The following is a 27668-nucleotide window of genomic DNA, read 5'->3' as shown; positions in this document are numbered from 1 at the left end:
TTATTAATTCCTTAGTGAAATCTCATCCTCCTGGTGAGGAAATTAATAATGGATTAATGTAAAGTATAAGACACTGGGTTCTGATGTGAATTTCTTAAACATGACAATTGGCCATGGTTCCAATTTTGAGTTTGTAAAAATGATCAGGGTTATAAGGATTAGAAATGGTAATTTAAAATTGTGCTAAGGTCACTTTTGTAGGAGAATGGACAGAAAGCTGGTTCCTACAAGAAGACAAGAAGAAGATGCTGAGATGCTGTGCTGGAGATGGCTGGAACAAATACCAAGGACCAGAGGACTTCATTGACGATGTTCCCTGCCAGACAGCTGTATAGGAAAAGACTTTTTGAATATTAAAGGGACAATTGTATTGTTTTCTTTTGGGTCTCTGCATGTGCATTTATAAAGGGGACTGCCCCTTTGATTTGTCAATGCGTATATCAGTCCTTCCCATGTTTACTTAAAGGGGTGATGGTTAAGGGGAAGAATTCAGATGAGAAAGAGAGTAAGTAAGTGAAGGAGGCAGTGAGGAAGACAGGATATATAAGAAGTTTATCAACAATGGTGAGGGAATTTCAAGACAGGATAAAAAAAGGGGGGGGGTTGTGAGGGATGGCTCACAGTGAAGTTCCCTCATTAGTATCCCCCTGCTACACTCTTACCTCCCTGCTACACTCTATCTCTCTCCTATACTCTGCCTGAGTGTGAGAGATGGCCTGCAGTTTAGTTCCCAAAGGCCTAAGTTTCGTTCCTTCAGAAAGCCTTGAGTTAAGTTTCCATTTTCCTCCATGAGCTTCTATTTCTCCAGCACCAGGTCAGCATGGGTGGGGGAGCTTGGTGCCTGGTCGCTCCTGTGTCCTAGTAAACATATGCATCTAGTCTAAACATGAGCATGTTTATTTCTATTGGGTATTAGCTGCTGAGTTTAGAATGTACACCCTGAGTACCCAGTCAAAGGAGAAAGGGGTAATAGAGTGGGAGGGGGCATGGCATTAGGGGATAAAAAGCCAAGGGTGCAGGCTCCTAACTCATACTCTCCTGGCCAGCAATGGCGACTAGGGGCAGTACCCTTTCTCATGAGAAAGCAATAAATTCCTTTCTGCTTTCAAGGTAGCCAAGTCTTTGTTTTTATTTTGAGTGGGTGGTCTCTGTCCCACACAACATTGAACCATTTGACGATGCCAGAGACTTTGGTGAGAACTTTCTTTTGACTGGGGACTTTGGACAGGCAGCATTGTTGTTCCAAAGGCTCAGGGTCTGAGGGGAGGGGGATGGGGTCAAGGTCCCCTCCAAGGGCTTGCTTCCCTTCCCTTCGGGAGCACCCCCCCTGGTGGTTGGCCATGAGCTATCCCCAGGCTCGGGTTCAGGGTCCTAGCGGAGGTGGTGACGGTGGTGGGGATGGTTTGGTTTCCCACCGTGCTGCTGCTGAATTAAAGGGGGGAAGTGCTTTATCAATGGGAACCAGGGCTCTTTCCTGCTGGAAAGCTACTTCGCAGCCATAAGCAGCACTAGAAGGGCGCACTGCGCTTGTCCTTCCGTTATTACAAGCGCTGTGCCCAAACGACTGGGCTTCATCCGCTTCACAAGCCGAGAGCATGCTCAATAAATGCTTGTTTCCTTCCCTTTTCATTCTGTCGGGACGCTCCCGCCCTCTCCACCACACCCAAGATGGCGGCTGCGGTGTCCACGGCCGGCGGCCTCCAAGATGGCCGCTTGCGCAGCCAGCCCCGCCCCTTGCTTTCCGCTGCCGGAGGCCGGGGAGCGAGCTCGGGCTTGGATCCTTATGACGTGGCCACGCCTGAGTTCTGGCTGGTCGTGGTGGCGGCGCCTGCGCCTGCGCCTCGCCGCCGCCATGCGGCTCCTCCTGCGGTGGTCCCTATTGCTGGGGGCTCTGGGGCCTGTGACCCGCGCCCTGTTTGGTGAGTCCTGACGGAGGGCTGGGAGGGAGGTTGGCAGCTCGTGCCCGGGGTCCGTGCTCCCACGCCGTCTGGGCTCCGGGCAGGCGCCCGTGGGGCGGGAGGAAAGCCCACGGCCGATCCTGCTTGGGGCACTTCCGCAGACCTCAGTTTCTCCAAATGTCCCGTGAGGGCTCTGGGCGGGAGGGCTCTAGGGCCCTGGCCTGGCCTGACCGCCTGCGGGGGCGAGGGGAGGAGGGGCCGGTGCCCAGTGGGGATGGGCTTCTGAGGCACAGCCGGCGGCTCTGCGGGTTTCGGATGCAGCCTGACTCAGCTGACTTATGCAGGTGTAAAAGCTCCGAAGGGCTGACAGCGTTTGTTGCTGCTGCTGCTGCTGCTGCTGCAGGTGGAAAGGTTGGTTTCCGCAGCCGCTGTCGGGGCCGAACCGCATTTCAGAATAGGGTCAGGGAGTTTAGAGCTGGAAAGGAACTGCGATCATCCGGTCCTGAGGTTTATGGGGCTAGTCCAAGGTCGACTTGAAGTCCTTGACTTAGATCTTTACAGCCGATCTTAATTTCATATATACGGGCTTTCCCATCTGGACAGATTTTCCCCTCTCCACGCAGCGTAGTGTGCAGAGTACTGGATTTGGAATCTGAGGATCTGTGTTCGAGTGCCATGCAAGCCCTGTTACTGGGGAAAGAACACTGAGTGTGGAGCCAGACAACTTGAATTCAAACCCTACCTCCTGACTCTTTATCTGTCAAATAAAGGATTTGGATTAGGTGGCCTCTGAGATCCTTTCCAGCTCTAGGTCTGTGATCCTCTGATCCATTTAAAGGCCTCAGTTTCTCCATTTTTAAAAATGAAGTGCTGGGTGAGTTGGATAGGTAGCCCCTTAAGGCTCCTCCCACCTGTAAGTCTGATTCTTGTCCCTTGTGGTACTTGTTCACATTTTCCCATCATTTCTCCGTAGAGGCTCTACGTGCAAAAAGCCTCATCTGTGAAGCGCGTGATGAGGTTTGGAATGGATGATCTCTCTCTGGTTTCTTCTGGTTCTAAATTCTGTGGTCTGTGAATCTTCTGAAATACTACCTTAGTACTTGGGGACTCTCTGTTTTTTTTTTATCTGTCCCTGTGGCCAATAAGGCTTTCCAAACAAGGTTTCCGATGGGAAACCCTTCTTCCTACAGTAGAAATTCTCTCCACTGATGCAGATTGGTAAGTCGTTTTAGGGAAATGTTTGAGACTCTGAGAGATTAAGTGACTTGCTCATGGCCACGCAGGTATTACGGTACAGAGGCAGCACTTGATCCCAGGTGTTCCTGACTCCAGTGTTAGGTCTTTCTCCACCGTACCCCATGATGTCTCTGGGTGTAAAACGTTCAGCACTGCTAATAATCAGACTTTAACCAGGGCAGAATATACCCTCCCAGTGCCTTAGTAGCTTGGAATCTCACAGCAGGGTGCCACCTGAATACTAGACCTTGGATAACTAGAATTTATTTTCTACAAGTGCAAAAAATTTATGATTCTGAGCTGTGGAACTGTGCTTTTTTATGGTTAATGGTAATTCCAGTGAGAGTTTAGGTAAACTGAAAAAGCTCTCAGAGAAAATCTACAGTTCTAACCCCAGGAGGGGGGTGAGCAGGTTTAAGCCTATATCAGAATGGAATTTGAAATTTTATTTTTAACCATCAGAGTCCTGGGAAATAGTACTAGGGATGGGATGTTATGTGTAAAAGCTCTGAAATGTAAGCAGTTTTTTGTTGGTTTCCCTCTGCCACCCCAAATGAAGTTTTTTGGTGCTCCACTAATTAAAAGGAACTTTATGTGGGGATCAGCCTTGTTGAGTTCAGAGAAGCACATCACCACCAGGTTGACAAGACTGTTCAGCCACGGCAAATCAGGAAGTCTAGACAGTGTCCGAAAGCATAGACAGGTTTTATCTGTGTTGGTTGAGTTTCTACACTGATGAAATCTTGAATCCTTCATATATGAAAAAGGTAAGATTGTATTTAGGAAAAAACAAGTATTATAGTGGAAATTAAATAGTTACCCTAATTTTAAGACTGTTTTTGTAAACAGATAATACTAGGGAGGATATGTTTTCATTCTTTGTGATGTATAATTGAGTTTAAATAATCAATTTAAGCATAGTAAGTGGGAGGTTTAACTAGACAGGAGTTTTTGTGAAAGATTTTACTTGACTACAATTTTAAAATGAGCCAACTGTGTGGCATGGTAGCCAAAAAAGCTGATTCTGTCTTAGATTGCATCAAGAGAGGCATAGTGTACAGAAAGAAGGGGGCGATAAGTTTCTTTATGCTTTGACCCAGTCTGACCATATCTGGAATATTTTGTTCCTTTCCAAGTACCAGATTTTAGGAAGGACATTGACAAACTGCAGCTTGCCCGGAAGAGAGTGATCTGGATGGAGAGAGGAGTCCCTGTGAGGACTGACTGAAACAACTAGTGCTATTTAGCTAGAGAAAAGAAGACTTAAGGAGAACTTGTTAACTATATTTGAGCATTTGAAGGGCTATCCTCTAGTAGAGGACTAGAACCCAGAGGGTAGAACTAGAAAGAGTTGGAATTTGCAAAGAGGCCAATTGGATTTCTGTCTACATAGGCTGCTTTGGAGACTTGTTACTGAGTTACTGTTACTGAGACAGCTCAGTAGATAAGAGCATTGGGCCTGGAATCAGACCTGATTTCAAATTCTTCCTCAGATGCTTATTAGCTGTGTGACCCTGGGGCAGGTTGCTTAACCCTATTTATCTCAGTTTTCTCCTGTAAAATGAGTTGGAGAAGGAAATGGCAAATCACTGCAGTATCTTTGCCAAGAAAACCCCACATGGGGTCATGAAGAGTGGGACAGGACTGAAAAAATGACTGAACAGCAGTAACAACAACAGTAATTAAATAGCAGTACAACAGCAATAATGCTCACCATCATTTGATGTTTTGAAAATGGAAATGATTGTCAAGGGAGTTGTAAAGCAGTGCTGTCAAACTCAGAAAGAAATGGATGTGTGTGGGCTGCATATGGACCAAGAAAACCACAAATAAATATTATCTGTGTTGTACTGTCTTTTTGTGAACATTTCCCAATTACATTTTAATCCCTATCACCTTCAGTTTAACACCTCTGTGGTAGAGGATTTCTTAATCAGATGCTGGTTGAATTAGATGACCTTTGAGGTCCTTTCCAACCCTTCAACATTCTGCTATTTTGTATATTTTGTATTTGGCCCTGTGTTTCTGTGGGATGGAAAGGAAACATGACCTTTGCCATTGAGTTTTATGAGATAAAAGAATAATTAGAGAACGGAAGTCTTTTAGGTTAATGAAAGGAGGAGCAATTGACCTCTTCAGACCTTATTCCATATTTCTGCTGCCAGTCAGCAACTACTGATTTTTAGGATTTGTTGTCCGAAATTCTACTGATTAGAGATCTAGGTTCTGTCTTTTTTAAATGCAGCAATTTCTGGGAGGCTTCCAGTCAGACATAACATTAGTAGTTCTACTCTATAATTCTCTCCCCCCCCCCCCCCCCCCAGTACCTAGTAGATACCATTGAGCTGATAGATAGGCTGGTCACTTTTAGAGAAAAGTTGGGAATTCTTGAGTACTACTGTCTGGGAAGATGGGGCTCTGGGTAGCTTGAGGATAGCTACTAAGATATGGTAAAAAGGAAGGTGAGGCCTTGGAGAACTTCCCTCCATTGGGATCCTGTAAAGAGGTTGAAATTCATGTTCAAAACTATAGTTTCACATAGTTATTGTTCTGAAAGGCAGATGGTACAGTGGACCTAGGTTCACATCCTGTCTCTGATGTGCATCACTGTGTAATCTTGGATAAGTCACTTAATATCCCTTAGTTTCAGTTTCCTTATCTGAAAAAATGATGAGCAATAAATCCCTTCAAGTTCCAGTTCTGTGATTCTAGAGTGGAAGGAGCATTGGACTTAGTAGTCAAAGAGTTGGGTTCTTCTACGAGATGGATAACTCTTCTATAAAGGCGAGTCAACCTTTATGTGAAACGTCTGGGCTGAAGATACCTTAGAGATGACCTGGTCCAATGTGTCTTCATTTTATAGATGAGAATATTGAAGCCCAGAGGCTTGTCCAACTTGCCCAAGGTCACACAGCAAGTTAGTGTTAGAACTGCAGCACGTATCTCCCGTTTGTCCAGTGTTCTTTCTCCTGCACTCCACTAACTTTTCACTTTCCTCGGCTTTCAAGTGGAAATAATATTTATTGCTCTGCCTGCTTCACAGGTTTTTTGAGAGGATCAAGCAATACTGTATGTGAAAATGCTTTTGTGAAATGTAATGCTTTTATTTGTCTTCATTTCATCTATTAAAAATGTAATTAAAAGCTGATAATAAAGTATTAAGTAATAGTATTTTTTTTTTGGTGAGGCAATTAGGTTAAATGACTTTTCCAGGGTCACACAGCTAATAAGTGTCAAGTGTCTGAGGCCACATTTGAACTCAGGTCCTCCTGACTTCAGAGCTGGTGTTCTATTCGCTACACGACCTAGCTGCCCCAACGGTATTTTTTCTAATTGGATAATGGACAACTATGAAATATCCTCTAAGCGAGAAGCAGGAAATTCAAAATGACATACACATTTTAATTTTTTTTCTGCTACCTTGAAGAGGTCAATAGTTGTTATGATAACTTAATGGAGGCAGTAACTCTTTTCTTATTTAATATAGTTTAATTTTCTATGAAAGGTATATTGAAGAATGTATGAAAAATAAGAGTAATAGTAATAATTAACATATAGTGTTTTATGTTTTGCAGAATGCTTTACACATACTATCTCATTTGATCCTTAAAATAACCCTTTGAGGTAGGTGCTGTTGTTACCTCCATCGTATAGATGAGGAAACAAAGTGAGATGGGTTAAAGGACTTGCTCAGGGTTCTACACCTAGGAAGTGTCTGAGTCAGAATTTGAATGCAGGTCTCTATGACTCCAACTCTAGCACTCTCATCTACTATGCAAAATATGAACATATATGGAACTCATTTATTTTGAATTACATTTTCATTACAGATATACTTTCTTTTGTTGTTGTTGCAGAGGAAAGTGAAGGCTCATTGTCTGAACAGCAGGGACATGCTGAAACTGAAGTACCTCTCAATCCAGATGCTGTCCATTTAAGTAATGAAGAACACGAACTTGGGCAGACAGAACAGTACAACACTGACGAAATAGCTTATGTAGCCCTGGGAAATGAAGTGAATGGTGATCGTTTAATGTCTGTGATTCCAGGAGAGGCAAAAGACAGGCACATTTCAGACCGTGATACTGGCAGTTGGATGCTGGAGTTGAAGGCTCTAAATGCAATATCCGAGAGAGCCTTTTTTCTCTAATTACCTCTGAAGCAAATATTCCTGATAAGGGAGAAGAATATAATGTGGTTCTTGAAGCTGTGCCCACAAGTCCACCACCTAAAGAGGACTCTAATAGTACAGAGAATATAAAAACCCCAAAGGTGAATTGTGAGGAGAGAAATGTTACTGGCTTAGAAAATTTCACTTTGCAAATTCTAAATGTTTCACAGGTAAGTAGAATATCATTCTGACATTTGTTTTGCGCCCCCCCCCCCTTTTACTTGACTCGTACTCATGAAGAATATACTTTATTCTTTACTTCTAAGTGTGTAGTGAGTATTTGGTAAATGCACCTGTGTACATCTAAAGAAGGAAGGGTTGAAACTTCTTGAATTTGAAGCATCTTAATTAAATCTGAATTATGATGGTGGGTGACAGGTAAATGAAGAGAACACACACACACGCACACACACACACACACAAAAATCCCCTATTCTCTGAATCTAGTCACTTTAAGGCAAAACGAGGTGAGATAGTGTTATATCAGGGGTAGAGGAGAAGTCTAAGACTTTTATTTTAAAAAAGAGGAAACTGAGGCCTAAAGAGTGACTTGTCTAAGATGACACAGTTAGTAAATGGCAAAGCTAGGATTTGCCTCAATATCCTTGGACATATCTCTTTCACTGTGTCATAATCCATCTGTCCAAAATTACAGACAGGTTGTCAGGGTCAGAATTATAATGGGAATAAGTATACTGTTCTCTTCCAAGCTGACTATTACTCAGAATTTTTTGAAATATTCAGTATTACAAAAAAGCCATAATTACAGCCCCTTCACATTGTTAGTAAATAACTTTCATGAATTGCTGTGTTGAAATGTTAATTATCTGATAGGCTCATCACTGACTTTCTGAATCAACTGTACAGATATATAGTACATCATTGATCCAGTATTTGAAACATTTTTAGCTTGGTGCAGGATCTGCACAGAGAGATTCACCTCCATATCACAGCAAGGTATGAGAAAATATCTTTAGTGAAGGCCTGAATTCTTTACATTTTTGCAAGGCATTGTTCTGTGCAACTTTTTCCCTGGGGGAATAACATCATCATAATTATGCAAAACTACAAGGACTTTTTAACTTTTCACAGAGTATCAGAAACAATATTTAGTTCATAGTGGTGGATAAGATTATCTAAGATAATTGTTGAGAACATATTTAAGTTATTAGTGAGGCTAGATATGTGAAAGGTTAAATTTCTGTAGAAAACATAAGCTGGTAGTTTATATTATAATTTTGTTATTTTGATGCTCTCAAAAAAGTTAAGAGCTGCATATATTGAAGTAAACTCAAATTCTGAAGGCTGTTTTCTGCTGATGTAAAGGAGAATGAACGCATGGCTTCCTTTTTTCCCATTCTGAGAGTCAGTAGTGATATACTCTACCTGCTTTGTGACAAGGAGAAATTCAATTTTATTTGCTGACTCTCATGCTTGTGGCCAAGAGAGGATAGTGCAAAGTGGATACTGATGGGGGTATGAGAATTTCATTGTGTCTTATCTGAATGATTACAGGGTTCCTGGACTGGACTAAATGTGCATCAAAAGAATCATTAGTAAGATGATCAGCATCTCCATCCACGACAGTTCAGATCAGCTGCTAAGACAGTATCTTGATTCTGAGAATTGATGAGGTGAACATTAATTATGGTGGTTAGGATGATGTAATCTGAAAGTAGGTGCATATATGGCCATGTCATCTGGAAATAGGTATTGTTGGGTTTATGCAGAATTCCAGAATAACTGCATTGGTAAAGGAGAGTGGCAAGAAGGCTTAAAAGGAAGGTGTTTTTATCATTTGCCCTCTACAACAGATCCTTCTTACCAAATCCTTAATGCATATGTTTTCTCTTGTCACAGGACCTGATGGAATTTCTAAACCCAAACAGTAGTGATTGTACCTTAGTCTTATTTTACACCCCTTGGTGTCGCTTTTCTGCCAGTCTGGCTCCGCATTTTAATTCTTTACCACGAGCATTTCCATCTCTTCATTTTTTGGCATTGGATGCTTCTCAGCACAGCAGGTACCATTTTATCAAGTGCTTTTTATAGTTGATGAATTAAGTTAATAGTGGGGGCAGCTAGGTGGTGCAGTGGATAGAGCACTGGCCCTGGAGCTCCATCAGGAGGACCTGAGTTAAAATCTGGCCTCAGACACATAACACTCACTAGCTGTGTGACCCTGGGCAAGTCACTTAACCCCATTGCCTAGCCAAAAAAAAAAAAAGAAAAGAAAAGAAAAAAAAAGTTAATTGTGAAAGACTGTCTTAGTGACAGAGAACTGGCTTTGGAGTTAGGAAGGCCTGGGCTTAAGTCCTGCCTTCAATACAGACTTGCTCTGTGACTCTGAGCAAACATTTTCACCTCTCAGTGCCTCAGCAACTTCCAGATTGTCCAACAGTAGTAGAGGGAGTTACAAATAAGAGATCTCACACTTCACTCTTGCACTCCTCCTTCCCCCCCCCAAATTTGGTTATAATGATTACATACAGGATATTAACTGGTTAAGGATAGAGAAAGAAGAAATGGGTATAAGTTCCAGTATAAAAAAATCAGTTTATATTTTTTGGTTTGGGCTTGTGAATTTGGTGTAAGGAAACTTTAGGGCGTTAGTTGCCTGGAGCATTGTGAAATTAAAATATTTTCCTAGGGTTCCAGTATTGTCAGAGGTGGGATTTGAACTTAGGTCAAATTGACTTTGAGTTAGGCTGTTCCTCATCTTAATATTGAAGGTTGTTAAATATTGAAATGGTTTATTAAGAGAGATTAATCTTTTTCTGAGGCCTTTTAAAGCTGTAATTTCTCATTATGTTATCCTCCTAAGTTCCTTCAGGGCCTCGATTTAAGAAGTAATTAGAAATGTGTCATCTCTTATAGTTGAAAATTAAACTAAAAAATTTTTTAATATTTGGATACTATAGGTAGAGAGATATCTAAGAAATATGTGTTTGCTCAGTAGATTTTTACATAGATTATCTTTAAATCTGCTCTTTTTTTCCCCAATGGCATTTCAGCCTTATTTTATATTATTTTAATTTTTTGAAGAATAAAATATTTGAACTGCTCTTAATATTCAGTGAATTTTTGACTTAATAAAAATACATAATAACCTTGTTCAAAATTTAATGCCTTTTCCCCTAAATTAATGATTTTTTTTTAAACAGCTGTTATTTCATTAGTATAGGGAACTTCCTGATGAGGAAATTTCTTCTACCAAAGAAATCAGCACCTGTTCTGTAACTCATTGCCTTCAGACCCTAAGTTAATGACTTATCTAGCTAGGCTTTCATAGCCAGGAGATAGCAGAGACAAGCCTTAAATCCAGGTCTTCCTGACTTACAGGCTGGCTTTCCATCCACTATAGTATATTGTCTTTCACAGGGATGATAACTCACATTTATATAGCTCTTTAAGTTTTGCAAAGTGCTTTGAAATCCAAGTCTTTAAGGTTTGTGATGATAAAGCGAAAGTACAGTACAATGTTACCAATTTGTACTGTCTTAGTTCTGAATGTGTTGTTATTCAGCTTGGGCTGATTATCTTACATTATGAAGAAAGAGATTTTTAAATTATAGAATAAACAAAAGTGCAGTTTGAATATTTGACTTTAAAAGATGAAACTTTTTGAAAATCTGTTTGCATTAGTTGTTTATATATACAAACAAATCTTTAACAGCATATTTAACAAACATTAAATGCTTACTGTTTATAGGTTCACTGTTCTAGGATTGGGGAATATAAAATTTAGATGAGACATATTTCTTGCCTTTGTGGATTTCTTTTTCTAACAGGTGGAGAAGAAAAATAGAGGTAACTATAATGCAAAGCAATACGAGAGAAATTGATGAAAGAGATAGAAAACAAAATGCTTAGTGATGGGGATCAGGGAATATGTCAGAAAATTTGATTCTGAGACTTAGAGATGATAGATTTAAGAATTGGAAGGGACTTAATTGATATCTAGCTCAGAGGTGTCAAATTCTGCAGGGCCAGCAGAACTCCCAAGTGAGGCCTGAATTAGATTAAAATATAATTAGGAAATGTTTAACAAAAAATAGAACTACAGTAAAACATAGATAATGTTAATTTGGGGTGTCCTGAATATATGGCCTGCAGAAATGTGTTTCTAATTGAATTTGACACCACTGGTCTAGTCTAATCTCCCCATTTTACAGATGAGGAAAATGAAAACATGGAGAAGTTAAGTGATTTGCCCAGGGTCATAATGTAGGCAATAAGGCACCTAACCTTTCAGTACCCACTATGTCTTAAGACTTGCACAAAGTTTTAGAGAGGTTGTTGATTGGTACATTGGTAAAGAAATAATCTGCAGTGATAAAGTTCCTCATTGGGAGCTCCCTAAAAGAATATAAAATCTAGGACCTGTACTTGGTAATACTTTTGTTTGTAGTTATTTCATGTTACAGTCTGACTAGAAAGTGGAAATAGTAAATTTATTTGAAAATATTCCACAAATAAGATTTTTCACTAATTTATACTAGCTTTCTTGATAATTGGCCTGATTTTTAGTGAGCAAATACCAGGTTGTTGTAAAGGTGAATTGTAATTAACTATTTAATTGCCAATTCTGCAAAAATTGTGAATTAACTGGTTTGTTTCAGATTCAGTAACTTCACACCTCTTGTTGACTCTTGACTAACTGCCAAACTAATTATTTGACATAACCTGGCATTATGGCACTTGAGAAAATTACACATCTAAGCTCTAAGACATTGCTGCATGAAGAGTTTGGAGTTCCACACGGTTTAGTACATTGCTAATTGCTTGTAGTTATTGAATTCTTAAATAACAAAAGTTTTCTACAAGGGTTGATCCTTGTAAGTGAAGGCGTCAGCAGTTAAGATGGTACAACGGTGGGTTTGGTGATGAGTATATGTGGGCATGTATACGATACTTATTGTGATAGCTGATGCCTTAAAGAGCGTATACATTTATAAATTGAATGGAATAAATTTCTTTTGATCAGAGGAAACTAATTCTTCTTTTTTTTGGGAGTGAAGGTGCGTCTAGACCTATGATTTCATTTTTGTGGGGAATTCAAGGTGGGGAAGACCCCTCCACCAACAAAGATTAACAGTTAATTTCTAATTTGCTCATAGTCAAGTTAACAAGCATATATTATGTGACTACTGTGTTCCAGTTACCATGTTAAAGCTAGGTATACAGAGAAAGGAAAAAAGTTTCTGCCCTCAAGGAGCTCACCGTCTAATTGTCACACAACTAATATGTGTCAGAGACAGGACTTGAACCCAGGTCTTCCTTATGCCAAGAGTGACCCTCTACTACTCCAGAGGTGTCAGACATGTGACCCATGGACTACATATGGCCCACAACACTCCTGAGTGTGGCCTCAGTTTAAAATGTAATTGGGAAATACTTACAAAAAAGTGGAAATGAAGTAAAACACAGATTATGTTAATATGTGGTTTTCTGAGTCCGTATGAACCTGTAGAGATGCTTCTGTAGGCTTTAGTAGCTCTGTTTGAGTCTGATGCCGCTGCACTAAGCCTTTTCCCTTCCCTTTGTATTTCACTCAGATTCTTGAGACTGTATTCATAAAGCACGAACCTTGTTTATGTTTGTGACATGCTCCTGTTTTAAAATAGTTTGTCTACCAGATTTGGCACTGTGGCTGTTCCCAACATCTTGTTATTTCAAGGAGCTAAGCCAATGGCAAGATTTAATCATACAGATCGGACATTGGAAACTCTCAAAGCCTTCATTTTTAATCAAACAGGTATGTAAGAACAAGGATAAATATCTTTAATGGCTTTAATGGTTTCTTCCTCCTTTGCTCAACCATCTTTCCTTTTTTAAAAAAGTTTGTAGCTTTGTTGAATTATTTCTCTTAACATTTAGTTTTCAGATACCTTTAAAAATTAGAAAAATTTTTTCAGATCCCTTGTATTTTGGGTATCTCCTGTATCCTCATACAATCTGCTGGGGATATGGATCTATTAATATAGAGCCCCCACATCCTAGAGCAGTGTTCATTTACTAAACGTCAGTGCCTGTGCATAATCGTGATCATCATTTAAAGTGGGTGTCCCAAAAGTTTTAGTTCAGTTTTATGCTGAAGCTTAAAGATGGGGATGGAACCAAAGTGGTGGAATAGTAGGAAGCAGTACAGCTGAACTTTCCTCCATTAAACTCCTTCAAACAAATCTAAAAAATGTACTAGACTGCAGCATGCTGGGGAAATCGAGAAAAAGTCACAATGAATATAGCCTGGCTGGGCATAGGGAGTTAGAGAGGTTTATAGTCACTGGTATAGGTTGGATCAGGAGCACTCCAGCACCCAGGCTGTGCACCAGGGCAGGAGGAGGTCTTAGACCAGGCCTGCACGACATACTGTTTGCGGCCTGCCAAAGTGCCAGGGCTGATATGTTGTGCAGGCCTGCTTTATGCAAGTCCCTCAGCAATTTGACTATGCGAAGTTCCCTTATGGGAAGGTCTGTACACCATACTGCCCGAGGGCCACCTGCAGACCACCAAAGGATTTCGGGTGGCTCATGAAAAATGTAGAGATTGTCAGACAGCCCTGCGTGTTTTGCAGGCTCATCTGAGGCTCATCCTGTGGCACCGCCAATACCTGTACTGAGACATTGCATTGTGGATAGGTGCCAAATAGCTACTTTGTTGCCTGCTACCCAGTTCCAGGTCACAGATTCAGGGTGAATTGAGAAGGTAACCTGCACACAGGGATATTTTTTTGCCGTCGACTTCTATACTTATCTTTGTATTGAATTGACCAAATATTAAAGTATATGTTGATTCAGTTTGGGGAATTTTATTGAGGTATTTATTGAATTACTCTACCTTTTCATGCTGTACACCAGGGACTGTTTTGTTTTTTGTCTTTTATTCTTATTGCCAAGTACAGTTCCTGGTATGGAGTGAACACTTTAAAAATTGCTTATCAAAGGAGTTATCTTAATGGTGGCCTTTTAGGTTGGAAACCTGATTTTAAATTGTTTCTTTTATTTTTATTCATGCCTTTTGATATTACATCACAGTAATTTCCATTATATCCTCTCCCTGCTCCAAACATACCCTTGTAATAAAGATTAAAAAAAGAAAGAGAAAAAAATAGTTCAGCAAAACTGACCAACATCTTTACCCTTTGGGACAGTATATCTGGTATTCTGTCACAGTTATGGTTCTCTGCCTCTGCAGTGAAGAGAGGGAGGTGTAATTTTTTGCCCCTCCTCCCCCACATTTTATCTTTATTTTATTTTGAACCTAACAAGCACCAAATAAAATGAATATTTTCATATATGTTGTGGAATGGAGGAAGATTGTACTTGAAACTGCAGATCTCTTTTATGTAGAGTTTGCTTTTCTTTTAAATTGTAAAATAGCATGTAACTTTCAAAGCTGTACTAGATGCCTGTGATTCCTTCTGGTCTTATTTTTTTGGAGGAAGGAAGATCCTATTCCTTCCTTTCCCATCCCCATTTAAAGGAAAAAAAAAACCCCTTGTAACAAATATGCATAGTTGAGCAAGATGAATTCCCACATTGTCCATCTCCAAAAATGTATGTCTCATTCTGGATTTTAAATCCATCACTTGTTAGGAGGTGGGTAGCAGAGATAACATCAGTTTTCTGGAATCATGGTTGGTCATTGCACTGATCACAGTTCTCAAGCCTTTCAGAGGTGTTTGTGTTTACATTGTTATGTAAATAAATTATTTTCCTGGTTCTGCTCACTTCAGTTGTATTAGTTTCATATAGGTCTTCCTAGGTTTCTCCGAAACTCTTTAGTAATTTCTTAAGGCATAATAATAATCCATTATATTCATATACCGCAATTTGTTCAGTTATTCCTGAGCTGATGGGCACCCTCTTGGTTTCCAGTTTCTTGCCACTACAAAAAGAACTGCTTTAAATATTTTTTTACGCTAAGGTCCTTTTCCTCTTTCTTTGATCTTTTTGAGGGGATAGGCCTAAGTAGTGGTATTGCTGTATGCAGGTTAGTGACTTTTGAGGCATAGCTGCAGATTGCTTTCCAGAATGGCTAGACCCAAATCACAGCTCTACCAACAGTGTTCATTAATATGCTTTGTTTCCTTTTCACATCTGTTATCTTTGTCAATCTGATGGGTGAGGTGGAACCTTAGAGTTGCTTTAATTTGCATTTCTCTATGATTTGCATCATCTTTTCATATATTTGTTGATAGTTTGGGTTTCTTCCTTTGAAAACTTCCTGTTCACATCCTTTGACCACTTATTTGTTGGGGAATAGCTTGTGTGGAAACATGATAATAAGGGTGAGGAGGAAATGGTCAGCAGCAAGTGAGAGAATCACGACATAAGGAACAGTGTCACCTGGAGAATATTGTCAGGGTTCTGTGGTGGCCAGAAGGTGGAAAATGGACTGATCCAGGATGGAGGGAAGTTGGCTGATAGGATCATAGCTTTAGAGTGAAAAAGAGCCTTAAATCTTTCATGACTGGTAGATGAAGATTTAAAATTTTCATTGAAAAAAATAAAACTTTTTATCATGTCACAATGTCATAAACCTCCTAATAAGCTTCAGTATGATTATGTTTGACATTTTATCATATGCTTTATATGTATTATACCAGGTCCTCATTTTTATACCTGACCTTCAAAGATTTGGCATACAAATTTCAACAATTTTATCCTTAGGAAAAGTGTCTTGATTCCCTGCCCCCTGCCAAATGAACATTTTAATTCCTCAATTCCCCCCAAAACCCCTAATTCCTAAAAAATGTTTTTATTCAATTATTAAATATTTCTTTCTGTTCTCCTTTCCCCTGTCTCTCCTTCCCCTAAGGGGTGAAAGAAGGAAAACAAAACCCTCGTAATAAATAAGCACAGTCAAGCAAAACAGATTCCCAAATTGACCACATCCAAAAATGTACATGTCTTTCTGCACATTAGTCTAACACCTCTCTGGATTTTTTCCATCATTGATCCTCTGGAATTATGGTTGATTGTTGCATTGATTTCCCTCGATCCTTTTTGAAAAGAATACATATATTAAATTCTTGGAATTTTGTATGTCTAACTGAAGAATAAAGATCTGAGTTTTGCCTTTTTGGAATTAAAATGTTTATTTGTAGGTTTTTTCAATATTATGCATACTAATGCTAGAGCCTGACTTTTGGGCTTAAATGGGAAAAGGAAAACCCATACATGTTCAAAAGTTTGAAAACACTTAGAACACAAATGTGAGATTAGATAATCCTTTGGGGCAGGCAAGCTAGTGTAGCTGAAGCAGCCAGCTTCCCTGAGAAGACAGTATGTGCCAGCACATCAGCCTCTGGCTACTGTCTCTGCTACCACCTTTCTTCGGACTCCAGTGGAGATAGTCCAAGACCCAAGAACTTTGGAACACTATTCTTGCTTTCAGTCCAGCTCTGATAGCAGTCACTGAGGGGACCAGTCTTTGTGAAGAAGGGGCCCATTTTACTTGCCACCACCAGTACCAACTTCTGACCATTTGCCTAAGAGGCCAGGAATGGCAGCACCTCCAAGACCACTAGTCCTGATTTTCTAGCCCAGCCCCCAAAGCCAGGGAAGCAACCTCAGTAAAGGTATGTCTTGATGAATGCTTTTCTGTGTGTTGCAGCCCCTTCTTCAGCAGCTACAGCTATTGAGGACTTGAAAAGAAGTTTTTTCAAAGTCCTTGGCACTGTCACATGGTTCAGTATTAGAAACATTATCAGTAGAAATGACATTAATGAACATGCATTGCCATCTGCCTTTGCAACTACAAAGAATCTTTCTGACTTGTAGCTGAACTCTATATGTGTTGTTTCTTCCATTAGAATATGAGTTCCTTGTGAGCAGGTACTCTCTTGCTTTTCTCTTTATATCCCCAGCACATTGTTTTGCACATAGTTAATGTTTAATAAATGTTTTTTCATTGATTCATTCATGGGTACTTTAGAGGTCAGATAATTAGACCTTATCCCAATACAGAAATCTTTCCTCCACAATATCCCTGATATTCTTAGCTATGCTTAGAAGTACAGAGGAAAAGTCTGTAGATTCTATGGAAATTTTACTTTCTACTAGCATTGTGATATTGCTGAAATGCAATATAAGCAAATTCTCCTGGCCAATTTGCTTTTTAAAATAGTCTTGTATATTTGCTGAGAAGGGAAAAAAATTGTATTTTTAACTGTGAGAAGTTGAATAGATTTATGCATTGATTTATTCATTAATTATGTGGTAGAGAGAAAGGCTAAGTTACTGTAATGGAAGTTTTAAGAACCACAGAAACAGGAAAGGGAATTTGGTGTGAATTCTGTCTTTTTTTTTAAAGCTAGCCTTCCTTTTTGTGTATTCTATTGAATCTTTGGTAAAATTCATTTGTGGGCATTTTTTTTCATCTGTCAAATACTGACTCATTGATTTTGTTTCCAGGGATAGAAGCCAAGAATGATGTGGTAGTGACTGAAGATGACCAAATAGGCCCTCTTCCCAGCACTTTGGTGAAAAGTGTGGATTGGTTGCTTGTATTTTCCTTATTCTTTTTAGTTAGTTTTATTATGTATGCTACTGTTCGGACTGAAAGTATTCGATGGCTAATTCCAGGACAAGAACATGAGCATCCAGAGTAATAGCAGACTGAAAGATGAAATTAGAAAGATTAATTTAAATCTTTGCTTTCAGAAACTTGTGCTGAAATTCCATTGTTTTCTACATATTATATTTTAACTTAGGTTAAAATAATTTTGCATTTGAGCTGAGTGTGCAAAAAATAAAAAAGGACCACACACTAGTGTTGTATACTAGTGTTTCAATAAACATGAAAAGATTCAGAAAAATTAGTTGTTTTTTTTAGTGCTTGGACTTAAAATTTCAAGGAACTTGGCTTTAAATGTGAAAAACTTGTGTATACAGAGGCAAATGAGCACAGTAATGTAGTGTTTGACAAACCTAAAGATCCCAACTACTGGGGCAAGAACTTATTATTTGACAAAAAATGTTAGGAAAAGTGGAAAACAGTTTCACAGAAACTAAGCATAGAGTAGACCAACATTTCACACTGTATATACCAAAACAAGCTCAAAATGATATATGATTTAGATAGATGCTATCATAAGCAAAATAGTGGCGTATGGAAGAAATTACCTGTTGAATCTGTGGATAGGGGAAGCATTCATGACCAAAGAAGAGAGGTTCAAGAGGTTCATAGGAAGTAAAATGACTAGTTTTGATTATATAAAACTAAATAGATTTTGCACAAACAAAACTAGTGTAACCAAAATTAGAAGAAAAGCAGGAAACTCGGGAAAAATATTTGTATCAAGTTTCTTTGGTAAAGATCTCATTTCTAGAATATCTAGGGAACTGAGCCAAATTTTATGAATAAGAGCCATTCCCTAGTTGATAAATTATCAAAGGATATGAATAGGCAGTTTTCAGAGGGAAGAAATCCAAGCTATCAATAGCCATATGAAAAATGCTTTAACTCACTAATAGAGAAATGCAAATTAAAACAATTGTGAGGTTACTACCTCACATCCATCAAATTGGCTAAGATGACAGGAAAGGAGATACAGTAATAGTGTTGGTGGAGCTGTGAACTAGTCCAACTATTCCGGAATGCAATTTGAAACTATTCCCCAAAAGGTCTTAAATCTCAAATAGATCATAGAAAGAGCAAAAGGACCCTATGTACAAATATATTTATAGTTGCTCCCTTCGTGGTGACAAAGAATTGGAAATTCAGGGGATGCCCATCATTTGGAAGATAGCTGAACAAATGTGATGCACTATTGTGCTGTAAAAAATAAAGGGAATGATTTCAGAAAACCCTGAGAGTATTTGTTTAAACTGGTGCAAAGTCAAGTGAGAAGAGGCAGGAGAACAATTTATACAATAACAGAAATATTGTAAAAATGATCAACTTTGAAAGACTTGGTAACTGATCAACACAGTGATCAACAATTCTAGAGGACTAACGATGAAATATGCTGTCTGCCTCCAGTTAGAGAAGTGGGCTCAGAGTACAGATTGAAGCAATTTTTTTTTGTTTGGACATGGCTAATGTGGAAATTTGTTTTGCATGACAATACGTATTTGTAATGCATTATATTTTTCTTCCTTTTTCAATGGGTAGTGGAGGGGAAGGAAGGAAAAATTGAATAAAAAAGCTTTTGAAATGATGATCTAATTAAAAAATTTCCTGACAGTATCTTTCAGAAGCAAAAATTCTGTGGCATGGTTTTAGAAAATTTATAATTCCAAGAACTTAGGTTTTCTGTCCGTTGAATTTCTCTTTCAAAACAATTTCAAAGTTCACAACTGAACAGCTGTTCTTTTATGGTAAAATTTTCCAGAAATGAAAACGTATTTGTAACTTCCCGAGTAGCAGCGTGTTGTTTCATGTCTTTCCTTCTGGAACAATAAAGAGTTAAAATAATTAGGTCCTGATTGTGTGCTTTTCCTTTGTGATCATTACTCAACATCAATTCTTAGTATTTATTTGCAAACAAAACAAAAGTCATGAGATTTTCTCTGGGTAAGGCAGAAGAGTAAACAGATCTGATTTTTATGGCGAGATCATGTTTTTATTACTTGTTTCCCAACATGATAAAGTAAATTACATTGACAGAATTCATTCTTTATGCTAATACCAATGCTAGTAGTTTTTAGTTTCATGATTTAGCTTTGATACATGGGATCCATGAGTTCATAGGAGTGTACTCTGTCCAACAATATGAGTTTTATTTTTTCTGCTGCTTCTTACCCTGTGTGACTGTTGTCCTTGCTTCTTCATAAAAACCCTTCAGAGGAGAAATGCCTAATATTCTGAGGTCTTGTTTTGTTCTTTTGTTATCTTTGAGGTTATCAAATATTCAGGTCACCCTCGAGGTGACCAAATCAACTTTATTTTTCGACATACATAATTTAGCAACTTAATGAATTTTGTTGAAAATGAATAATGTAAAGATGATGAGCCAATAACTTAGGATCATAGATTTAGAACTGGAGGGGACTTTAGGGGCTATGTAGTCATACCTCCTCATTTTACAAATGAGCAAACTGAGCACAAGAGAGGTTCACTAACTTGCCCAAGGTCACAAAGCGTTAAGTGATAGAACTAGGATTTGAACCCAGATCCTTTGACCAGATTCAGCATACTTTCTACTGCCTTCCATGTTGTCTCTTTTAATTCATATCTAACCCTAACCCTAACCGTTGCATATCTTATTTATGTCACTTATAACTAACCAAAGTTTGCAAAGCAAGAGATCAAAAAATATTAAGCTAGGGTTAGAAAAAAAGGCAAAAACAGTCCCAGCCGTCAAGGACTCATGTTATGTTAGGGGAGACAGTATGTAAGTAACTAGATACATACAAGTTTATATACAAGTAGATGGGAGGCAACCTCAGGGAGGAAAGCATGATGGTAATTGGCAATTCCCCAGGTTTTGTTTTTTTTTTTGCCACAACCATCTAGTATGACTAAAGCTATTTAAGTCTTTGAGGTATAATAAATACTCAAGGTCAGCAACACCCGATCATAGCCTATATAAAATAATTTCCTATGGTTTTCTTTTGAGTGCATGGTAAAAGCAGTGATTTGAAATAATTCTGGAGTATGTCAGTGTGAAAAATCTTAATTGCAGGATATTTTGAGAGAAACATCTTTATTTCCTTCAAGTATACATAGAAAATGTCATGAACTTCTAACCCTTTCATATTAGATGGTCTACCTCATTCATCACCTAAATATTTATTGTGTGTTTACTCTATTAGTACAAATAGCTTGGCCAGGCATTGCAGATGGACGGTGAACTAGGCCCAGAAATAAGTAGTAGGGAAGATGACATTGGGGAAACTGCATAAAGCTTCTAGTGACTACAAGCTGCTCCTTGACATACATACCCATCTTTTGAACACCAATATTCTGGTTATATGGCTTTAAATCATGGAACACCACAATTCCTGTCAAAATGAGTGAACCAAAGGAAAATGGAGAGATGTAATAAGTTTAAGTAGGAATGATGGCTCATGTAAGAAGTGGTGTAATAGAAAAGAAAAAGTGAAACAATACAAAATAGAAATCTACAAAATAGTGTAGATTTGTATAACTAGAAAAGGAAATAGGCTGGCCATGTAGTAAGACAAGTGATAACAAATGGATGGCCAATACTGCCCTAGTGTCCATGAGATATTAAAAGAACCAGTGGAAAAGTGTCCGGGGTTTGTGGGCAGTAATTACAAGTGTTGGAGAGGTGATCAGCATCCTCCTGTTCACTGCCCAACACTCGGCATCAAATGTTTTCTTAACCTCAGTTGCATTTGGAGGTGAAAATAAAACAATGCACAACTCATTCCAGTGGGATATATTGAAGGATTTTAATTATAGCTTGTTAGATATCTTATGAAAAGCAAGTGAAGAGAGTCTAAATGCAAACTGGCTATGTGGCAGGCACTCTTAGGTGCTGGGGATACCAAAAAAGGGGCAAAAACCAGGCCCTGCTCTCAAGGGATTCACAGTCTTAATAGGGGAGACAACATGCAAACAACTACGTATAAACAAGATACATAAAGGATAAATTGAGATAGTGCCAGAGGGAAGGCATTACGGTTAAGGAGAACTAGGAAATGTTTCTTACAGAAGGTGGGACTTTCGCTAAGACTTAAAGTATGCTAGGAGGCAGAGATGAGAGAAAAGTTCCAGGCACGAGAAGCAGCCAGTGAAAATGCATGGAGTTGGGTGCAGCCAAGATGGCAGAGCAGTAGGAAGAAATGATGCACTCTCATCCCCCACCAAACTCCAAACAAATCTAGAAAACAGATTATATTGTATACTAATGGGGAAATCTAAGAAAGTCACTGAGTCATTTTCCCACACCAGGTTGACACAGGGAGGCAGAAAGGTTGGTTTGTGAACAATGGGGGACAGGACTTGGCCAGGAGTGCATCATGCAGAACATTCCAGGTGCAGAAAGGAGGCTATGCATCCTGGCAAGAAGGGCTTCAGATTCACCACAGAGGGGCTAAACTCTATGTACAATACAGGAACAGGATGTCAAACCCAATGCAAAGTCACAGATCAGGATTGATGGAGCGGATTTTTGTCTAGGGATGGCTTTCCTGGATGAGGAAAAGCATACCCTGTGTACTAAGAAAAAACAAGTTTAGAAGCAAGTAGTAGCTTTGTGGTTTGGACCCCAAGTGGAATCTCAGTTTTAGTTTCTAGCCCAGCCTTAAAGCCTGTAGTAGAATAACCAGGGCAGGAATCCCAGACCACCTGTAATTCTAAACCATTAGAGCTTTCCAGATGACTGATAGGGACTCAGTCTAGCAGCAGTTTACTGTTGATCGGATCCAAACCTAGGTCAGAACTTGCAGACGAAGGGGGCAGTGATCAGATTTTGCCTTAGATCCCACCACTAAAAGCATTCAGGTCCCCAGCCTGAGCTGTCCCTGAGAGCTTGGAATAACACAATACTCAACACCTAGAAAGCATCGGCCTTCCCTCCAGAAGTACAGTAATAAAGTCCAAAGCCTGAAAGTAGGCTGGAAGAATGATCAAAGATTGCAAGCAACAAGAAAAAAAGTTTAAATACTACAGAAATACAGTCAGGATTTCAGAAGAACTGGCAGTAAAAAACTGTAGGTCTTGGAATGTATTTCAAAGACAATAAGAGCTGGGGTTGCAATAAGAGCAGAGTTGAGTATAATCCTGAATGGGGAAAAAAAAAGGACATTTGATGAACATATTTGTGATTAAAAAGACCAGAAGTCAATGGAAAAGTCAATATAAAAGATCCAGAAGAAATATAAGGAAAACATCAAAGACTAATTATAAGACACTCATTAAGGTCAAACTGTTTACTTCTCATATATGAAAATGTTATCAGTATTCGTAAAACTGTCATCATTACTAGAGTATTTTGAAAGAAAGTTTGGGGCCGATGATGGTATGGTTCTAAAAAACAAAACTGGATAAGAAAAGGTAATAAGGAGCAATTATTTCATACAAATGGGCATGAAAGGAAGAACTGATACAGAGGAAGGAGGTGGTGGTGGAGGGCTGGTAATGTTGAAACCTTTTATTGGATTTGGTTGAAGAGGAAATAACATGTATCTGGAGGATTGTAGAAGTCTTCTGGATTTGTAGAGAGGTGAGAGAACTAGAGGATATGGTGGGGGAGGGACTCTTAGAAGAGTGTATAGATTAGGAAAAATTTAAGCAATTATTTAAGTAAATGTCTACCTGAATATTTTGGGAACCATTTGATTAAAAAAAGAATGCAAAATATTTTATTTTGGCTTAATTCAGTTTTGTTGTTAGAATGATCCTGTTAAATAGAATTTTGAATTAAAACTAAGGAATTTAAACTGTCAGGCAGAATGTCTTTTCTAACGAGCAGAATTCTGCCAAATTTCATACCACATGAAAAAGTATATATTCTACATATACACAGAATAAATATAAAGAGAATAAATACAGGTATTCATAATATCATTATTTTTCTATCAGTATATGTGGTATATGATATAAGCATGTAATTCTATATAAGTATATATTTTATGTAAGCATGTCTATATATGTAAGTATATATAGTATACTATATATGTATAAATTTTATTAAAGTATATATAGAATAAATATAAAGAGAATAAATAATAAATATACCTAAAGGAGTTCATTGGACATTGAGTAACTCTCCATTACCCTTTTTGGCGAGACCCCTAGATAATATGAATGAGCCCAAGCCGAATCCTTAAGCAATTTTTCTAGGGCCCAGTGGGCTGGTGGGGGGGCACGTAAGAGAAGAGTGAGAAACGGAGCCTTGCATCTCACTCCGGGAGGGGCTGCCCGGGGACTGCGCAGGCGCGGCGGGAGGGCCTGGAGAGCGGCGCCTCGGGCCTGCAGCTCTTCTTTGGGGCCGGGATGGACGCTGTCACCGCCGTACTCCGCAGGCCTTGCTCCTGGAGAGCTGGTGCTTCCTCCGCTGTCAATAAAGTTATTTCCATGCATGGTCCCAGCCCCCGAAGGGTCCTTCTTTAGCTCTCCCGCCGCCAGGCCCGACGCCCGCCAGAGCTGGTGGGCCTGAGCAGCCCAGGCAGCCACGGCTCGGTGCGGGCGGACTCGGCCGCCGGGGCTCCGGGCGCGGGGCTGCCGGGCTGGGCGGAGCGCAGGGACCCGGGCTGCGGGCGCCGCGGCTCAGGCAGCGCAGTGGGCGCCTCGGGGCGGGGCTGCGACACACTGCACGGGCCCATGTCGGCGGCGGCGCTGGGACTCCGGGGCGGGATTCTCCCCGCGCTCCTTCGGTCGCCGCGGACCGCTCCTGGCGGCTGCCGGAACCTCTCAGCCATGGTGCGTGAGTGAGGCAGCGAGGGCGGGCGGGCGGCCCCCGGGCCCCGGGGGAGCTCGCGCGGGGCGCGGGCGCGGGCAGGCTGGGGCGTGCGGAGGGCCGGCCCGTCTGCCCAGGAATCTTCCAGGAGGGAAGTCCGGACCCCTTTCCTGCCGCGGGGCCCACGGGTCGGGCGCGGGGTTCCGCCCCCCTTGGCCGGGACTGACGTGGGACTGCGGCTCGGGTTCGGGGTTTGGGACCCCGGTGTGAATGCTGACCTCCCGCGCGTCATCATCTGTCTGAAATGGCAGGCCAGGCCAGAAATGAATTATCCAAGTCTACGGGGTACCCAAGAAACGGCACCTGCCCACCCCCACCTCCAAAACCAAACTTGAGGAGCTTTGTAAGGGACTCATTTTAGGCACGGGTGTGTCGGAGCTCTTGCTATGAGATTGTTTCCGAAACAAAAAATTTTTCATCAATTTTGCTTCCCTAGATAATATAACGTTACGAATTAGAAGTTCTATGTGAAGATCAGTACCATATAAAAGCAGTCACTTTCTAATGATCTTCGTATTTGACATTAATGATTATTCAATATGGTTCGGTTCTCGTGCATTTTTTTTAGCATCATTTGGGGGTTAATTAAGTGATATATTTATATACACATATGCTTACACATATACACACATTTATATGTATATGTATATCCATCCATCCATCCATCCATCCATCCATCCATCCATCCATCCATCTTTTAGTTTCTTGTCAATGTACTTTCAGTTATCTAAAGCTGTTTTAAAATTTTTCCTTTTACTCAAAACAATTGTTCCGCAAACTAGACTAACTTATACCACCACCTAGTGGTGAAAAATAACTTAGACGTCGCAGATCTTGTGCTGTTTCACAAACAATATTCGGCAAACTGTTTTTACACAGCTGACAGAAAGGTAGAGAATGCAATATACCATCGTGTTTGTTGATTATAAAAAAAAATTCCATCAGGTGGAATAAAACACCAACATGCTTCATACATGTTTGACATATTTCGTGTATGTTAAAATTATATAGGATTCCTTAAAACATGTTAAAACAGTGAGAACTTTGATGACTCTTTGATTTTTCATTTCATTTGAGGAGTAAAATAGGGACACAAATGCTTTCTACTGTCATAGAGGATGTCCTGTACAGACTACACATGGAGGAGGGATTCTCTAGAATTATTATTATTATTATCATTATTATCATTAGTTATTAGAGATGCTCCTGTTTTAAGATATTGTGCTAGTTATATCAAGCACCAAAATATTGCAGAATTTCATAAATGAGATCCGTAATGTCTCAAGAGAGTTTGGCCTAACTATCTCAGGAAAAAACAAGTGTGTGAAGAATTCCTTTTGTGTAGACTATGATATAAAGTTAAATAGATAGGCACTAGATAAATAATGAATCGGGCCCAGAATTGAAGAGGAGGAGAGTCCTTTTAAAAAAATAGATTTTTGTTGATATGTTGTTCTGCATTGCCTAGATGCCCTTCAGTGTCCTTATCCTTACTTCCTCAGTCAGTCAACAAATATTTATTAAGTGCCTACTGTGTGCCAGGTGCTGTGCTAAGTAGGCTCTGAAGATACTAAGAATTGCGAATGATAGTCCTTGTTCCCTAGTAACTCGTAGTCATTACACATATAGGGGAGAAAACATGCAAACAGATCAATACATTAAAAAAAATTGACATCATATGTAAGGTTTCTCACGTATTGATCACACTTCTACAAAGGAGTGGGGAGATTCTTTTCTTTGGGGATCAAACTTGTCTTTTTAATTTTGCAGTTCATTTTTGATTATTTTGTGGTTATTCTTTCCATTTTCATTATTGTAATCATTGTATGTATTATCTTCCTGGCTCTGCTTACTTCACTTTGCATCAATGTTCATGTAAGTCTTTTCATACTTCTCTATATTAATTGTTTCTTATAGGATAGTAATATTCCATTACATTTCATATACCAGTTTATTTAGCCATTCTACAATCAGTGGCATATCTACTTTGTTTCCACTTGTACAGTTGCTTTTAAAAAATTTAAAATACCTACATTTCATAATATAGTCCTCTCCCATCCCCCTCCTAGAGAACTCTCTCTCATAAAAAAATTAAAAAGAGGAAAAGAACCTAGTTCAGCAAAACTAAGGGACATCTCCACCAACTCTCACATTTTATGCAGTGTTGTGCACCAACAGCCCCCCACCTTGCATAACGCTTTAATGACTTTAAGCTTGGTTTTGAAACAGAGGCTCATTTTCTCTATCGGTGTTCTTCAGTGAAGGACAGGTACGTAGGGCAGTGGATAGAGCTCTGGGCCTGGAGACAGAAAGACTCATCCTCTTGAGTGCAAATCCTGCCTCAGACATTTACTAGCTATGTGACCCTGGGCAAGTCACTTAACCCTTTTTGCATCAGTTTTTTCATCTGCAAAATGAACTGGAGAAGGAAATAGCAAACCACTCCAGTATAAATGCCATGACTGAAATGACTAAACAATTAAAATTCTTCTGTGAATACTTTATGACAACTAGTTATGGAATGCCACAGTCTACAACTAACTTAAATTGTAAGCCATCTAAATTGTAATGAAGATGGGTATGGTAGGGGAGAAAAGGCTTCAATATGTCATTAACAAAGGTGATTTGTAAAGGATGTAATGGCAGAGATGTATAACCAGAAAAGGAGGTGGCTCAGTCATGTACCTACACTAAAGCCAAGGATAACTGGTGAACAGTTCTCATACTTTATTGATATTCATGCAACTATAAGAGTGGGTGGGCTCCTTCTAGAGAGTTTGCAGGTGGACATAAGAGTCAGCTAGGATGAAAAGACCTAGGTGGGCTGTGTTGTAAAAAGGAAAAGAACAGACCTATCACAATATATCACTTAAGGGTACTATTTAATTGAAACATCTCAAGAAGAACCTGTGTGTTGTTTTCTGTTTTAATTTTTTTTCTAGGTGACATTGTTAAAATATTTACAGGTATATTGTTTATCTTC

General features: G+C 39.5%; 2 protein-coding genes across 2 annotated transcripts in view; both read left to right on the top strand.

Moving 5' to 3' along the window:
- Nucleotides 1-1591: 1591 nt before the first annotated feature.
- Nucleotides 1592-19731, top strand: TXNDC15 (thioredoxin domain containing 15). The gene is given in 6 exon segments (XM_020991235.2): nucleotides 1592-1919; nucleotides 6992-7225; nucleotides 7228-7475; nucleotides 9166-9329; nucleotides 12933-13063; nucleotides 17727-19731. Coding segments are annotated over 6 exon segments (1287 nt in total). The 5' UTR covers nucleotides 1592-1606; the 3' UTR covers nucleotides 17924-19731.
- A 4719-nt stretch (nucleotides 19732-24450) lies between these two features.
- The window catches only part of PCBD2 (pterin-4 alpha-carbinolamine dehydratase 2), a 52090-nt gene continuing 48872 nt past the window's right edge, over nucleotides 24451-27668 (top strand). Inside the window, exon 1 of the mRNA XM_020991240.2 lies at nucleotides 24451-24648. Coding sequence (XP_020846899.1) covers nucleotides 24550-24648 — 99 coding nt within the window. The 5' untranslated portion in view covers nucleotides 24451-24549. The remainder of the gene's footprint in view (nucleotides 24649-27668) is intronic.

This window comes from Phascolarctos cinereus, unplaced genomic scaffold (assembly GCF_003287225.1).
Source record: "Phascolarctos cinereus isolate Bilbo 61053 unplaced genomic scaffold, phaCin_HiC Scaffold_2;HRSCAF=192, whole genome shotgun sequence".
Lineage (NCBI taxonomy): Eukaryota > Metazoa > Chordata > Mammalia > Diprotodontia > Phascolarctidae > Phascolarctos > Phascolarctos cinereus.
Note: the sequence above shows the minus strand (reverse complement) of the source record. Positions and strands in the feature narration are given on the sequence as shown.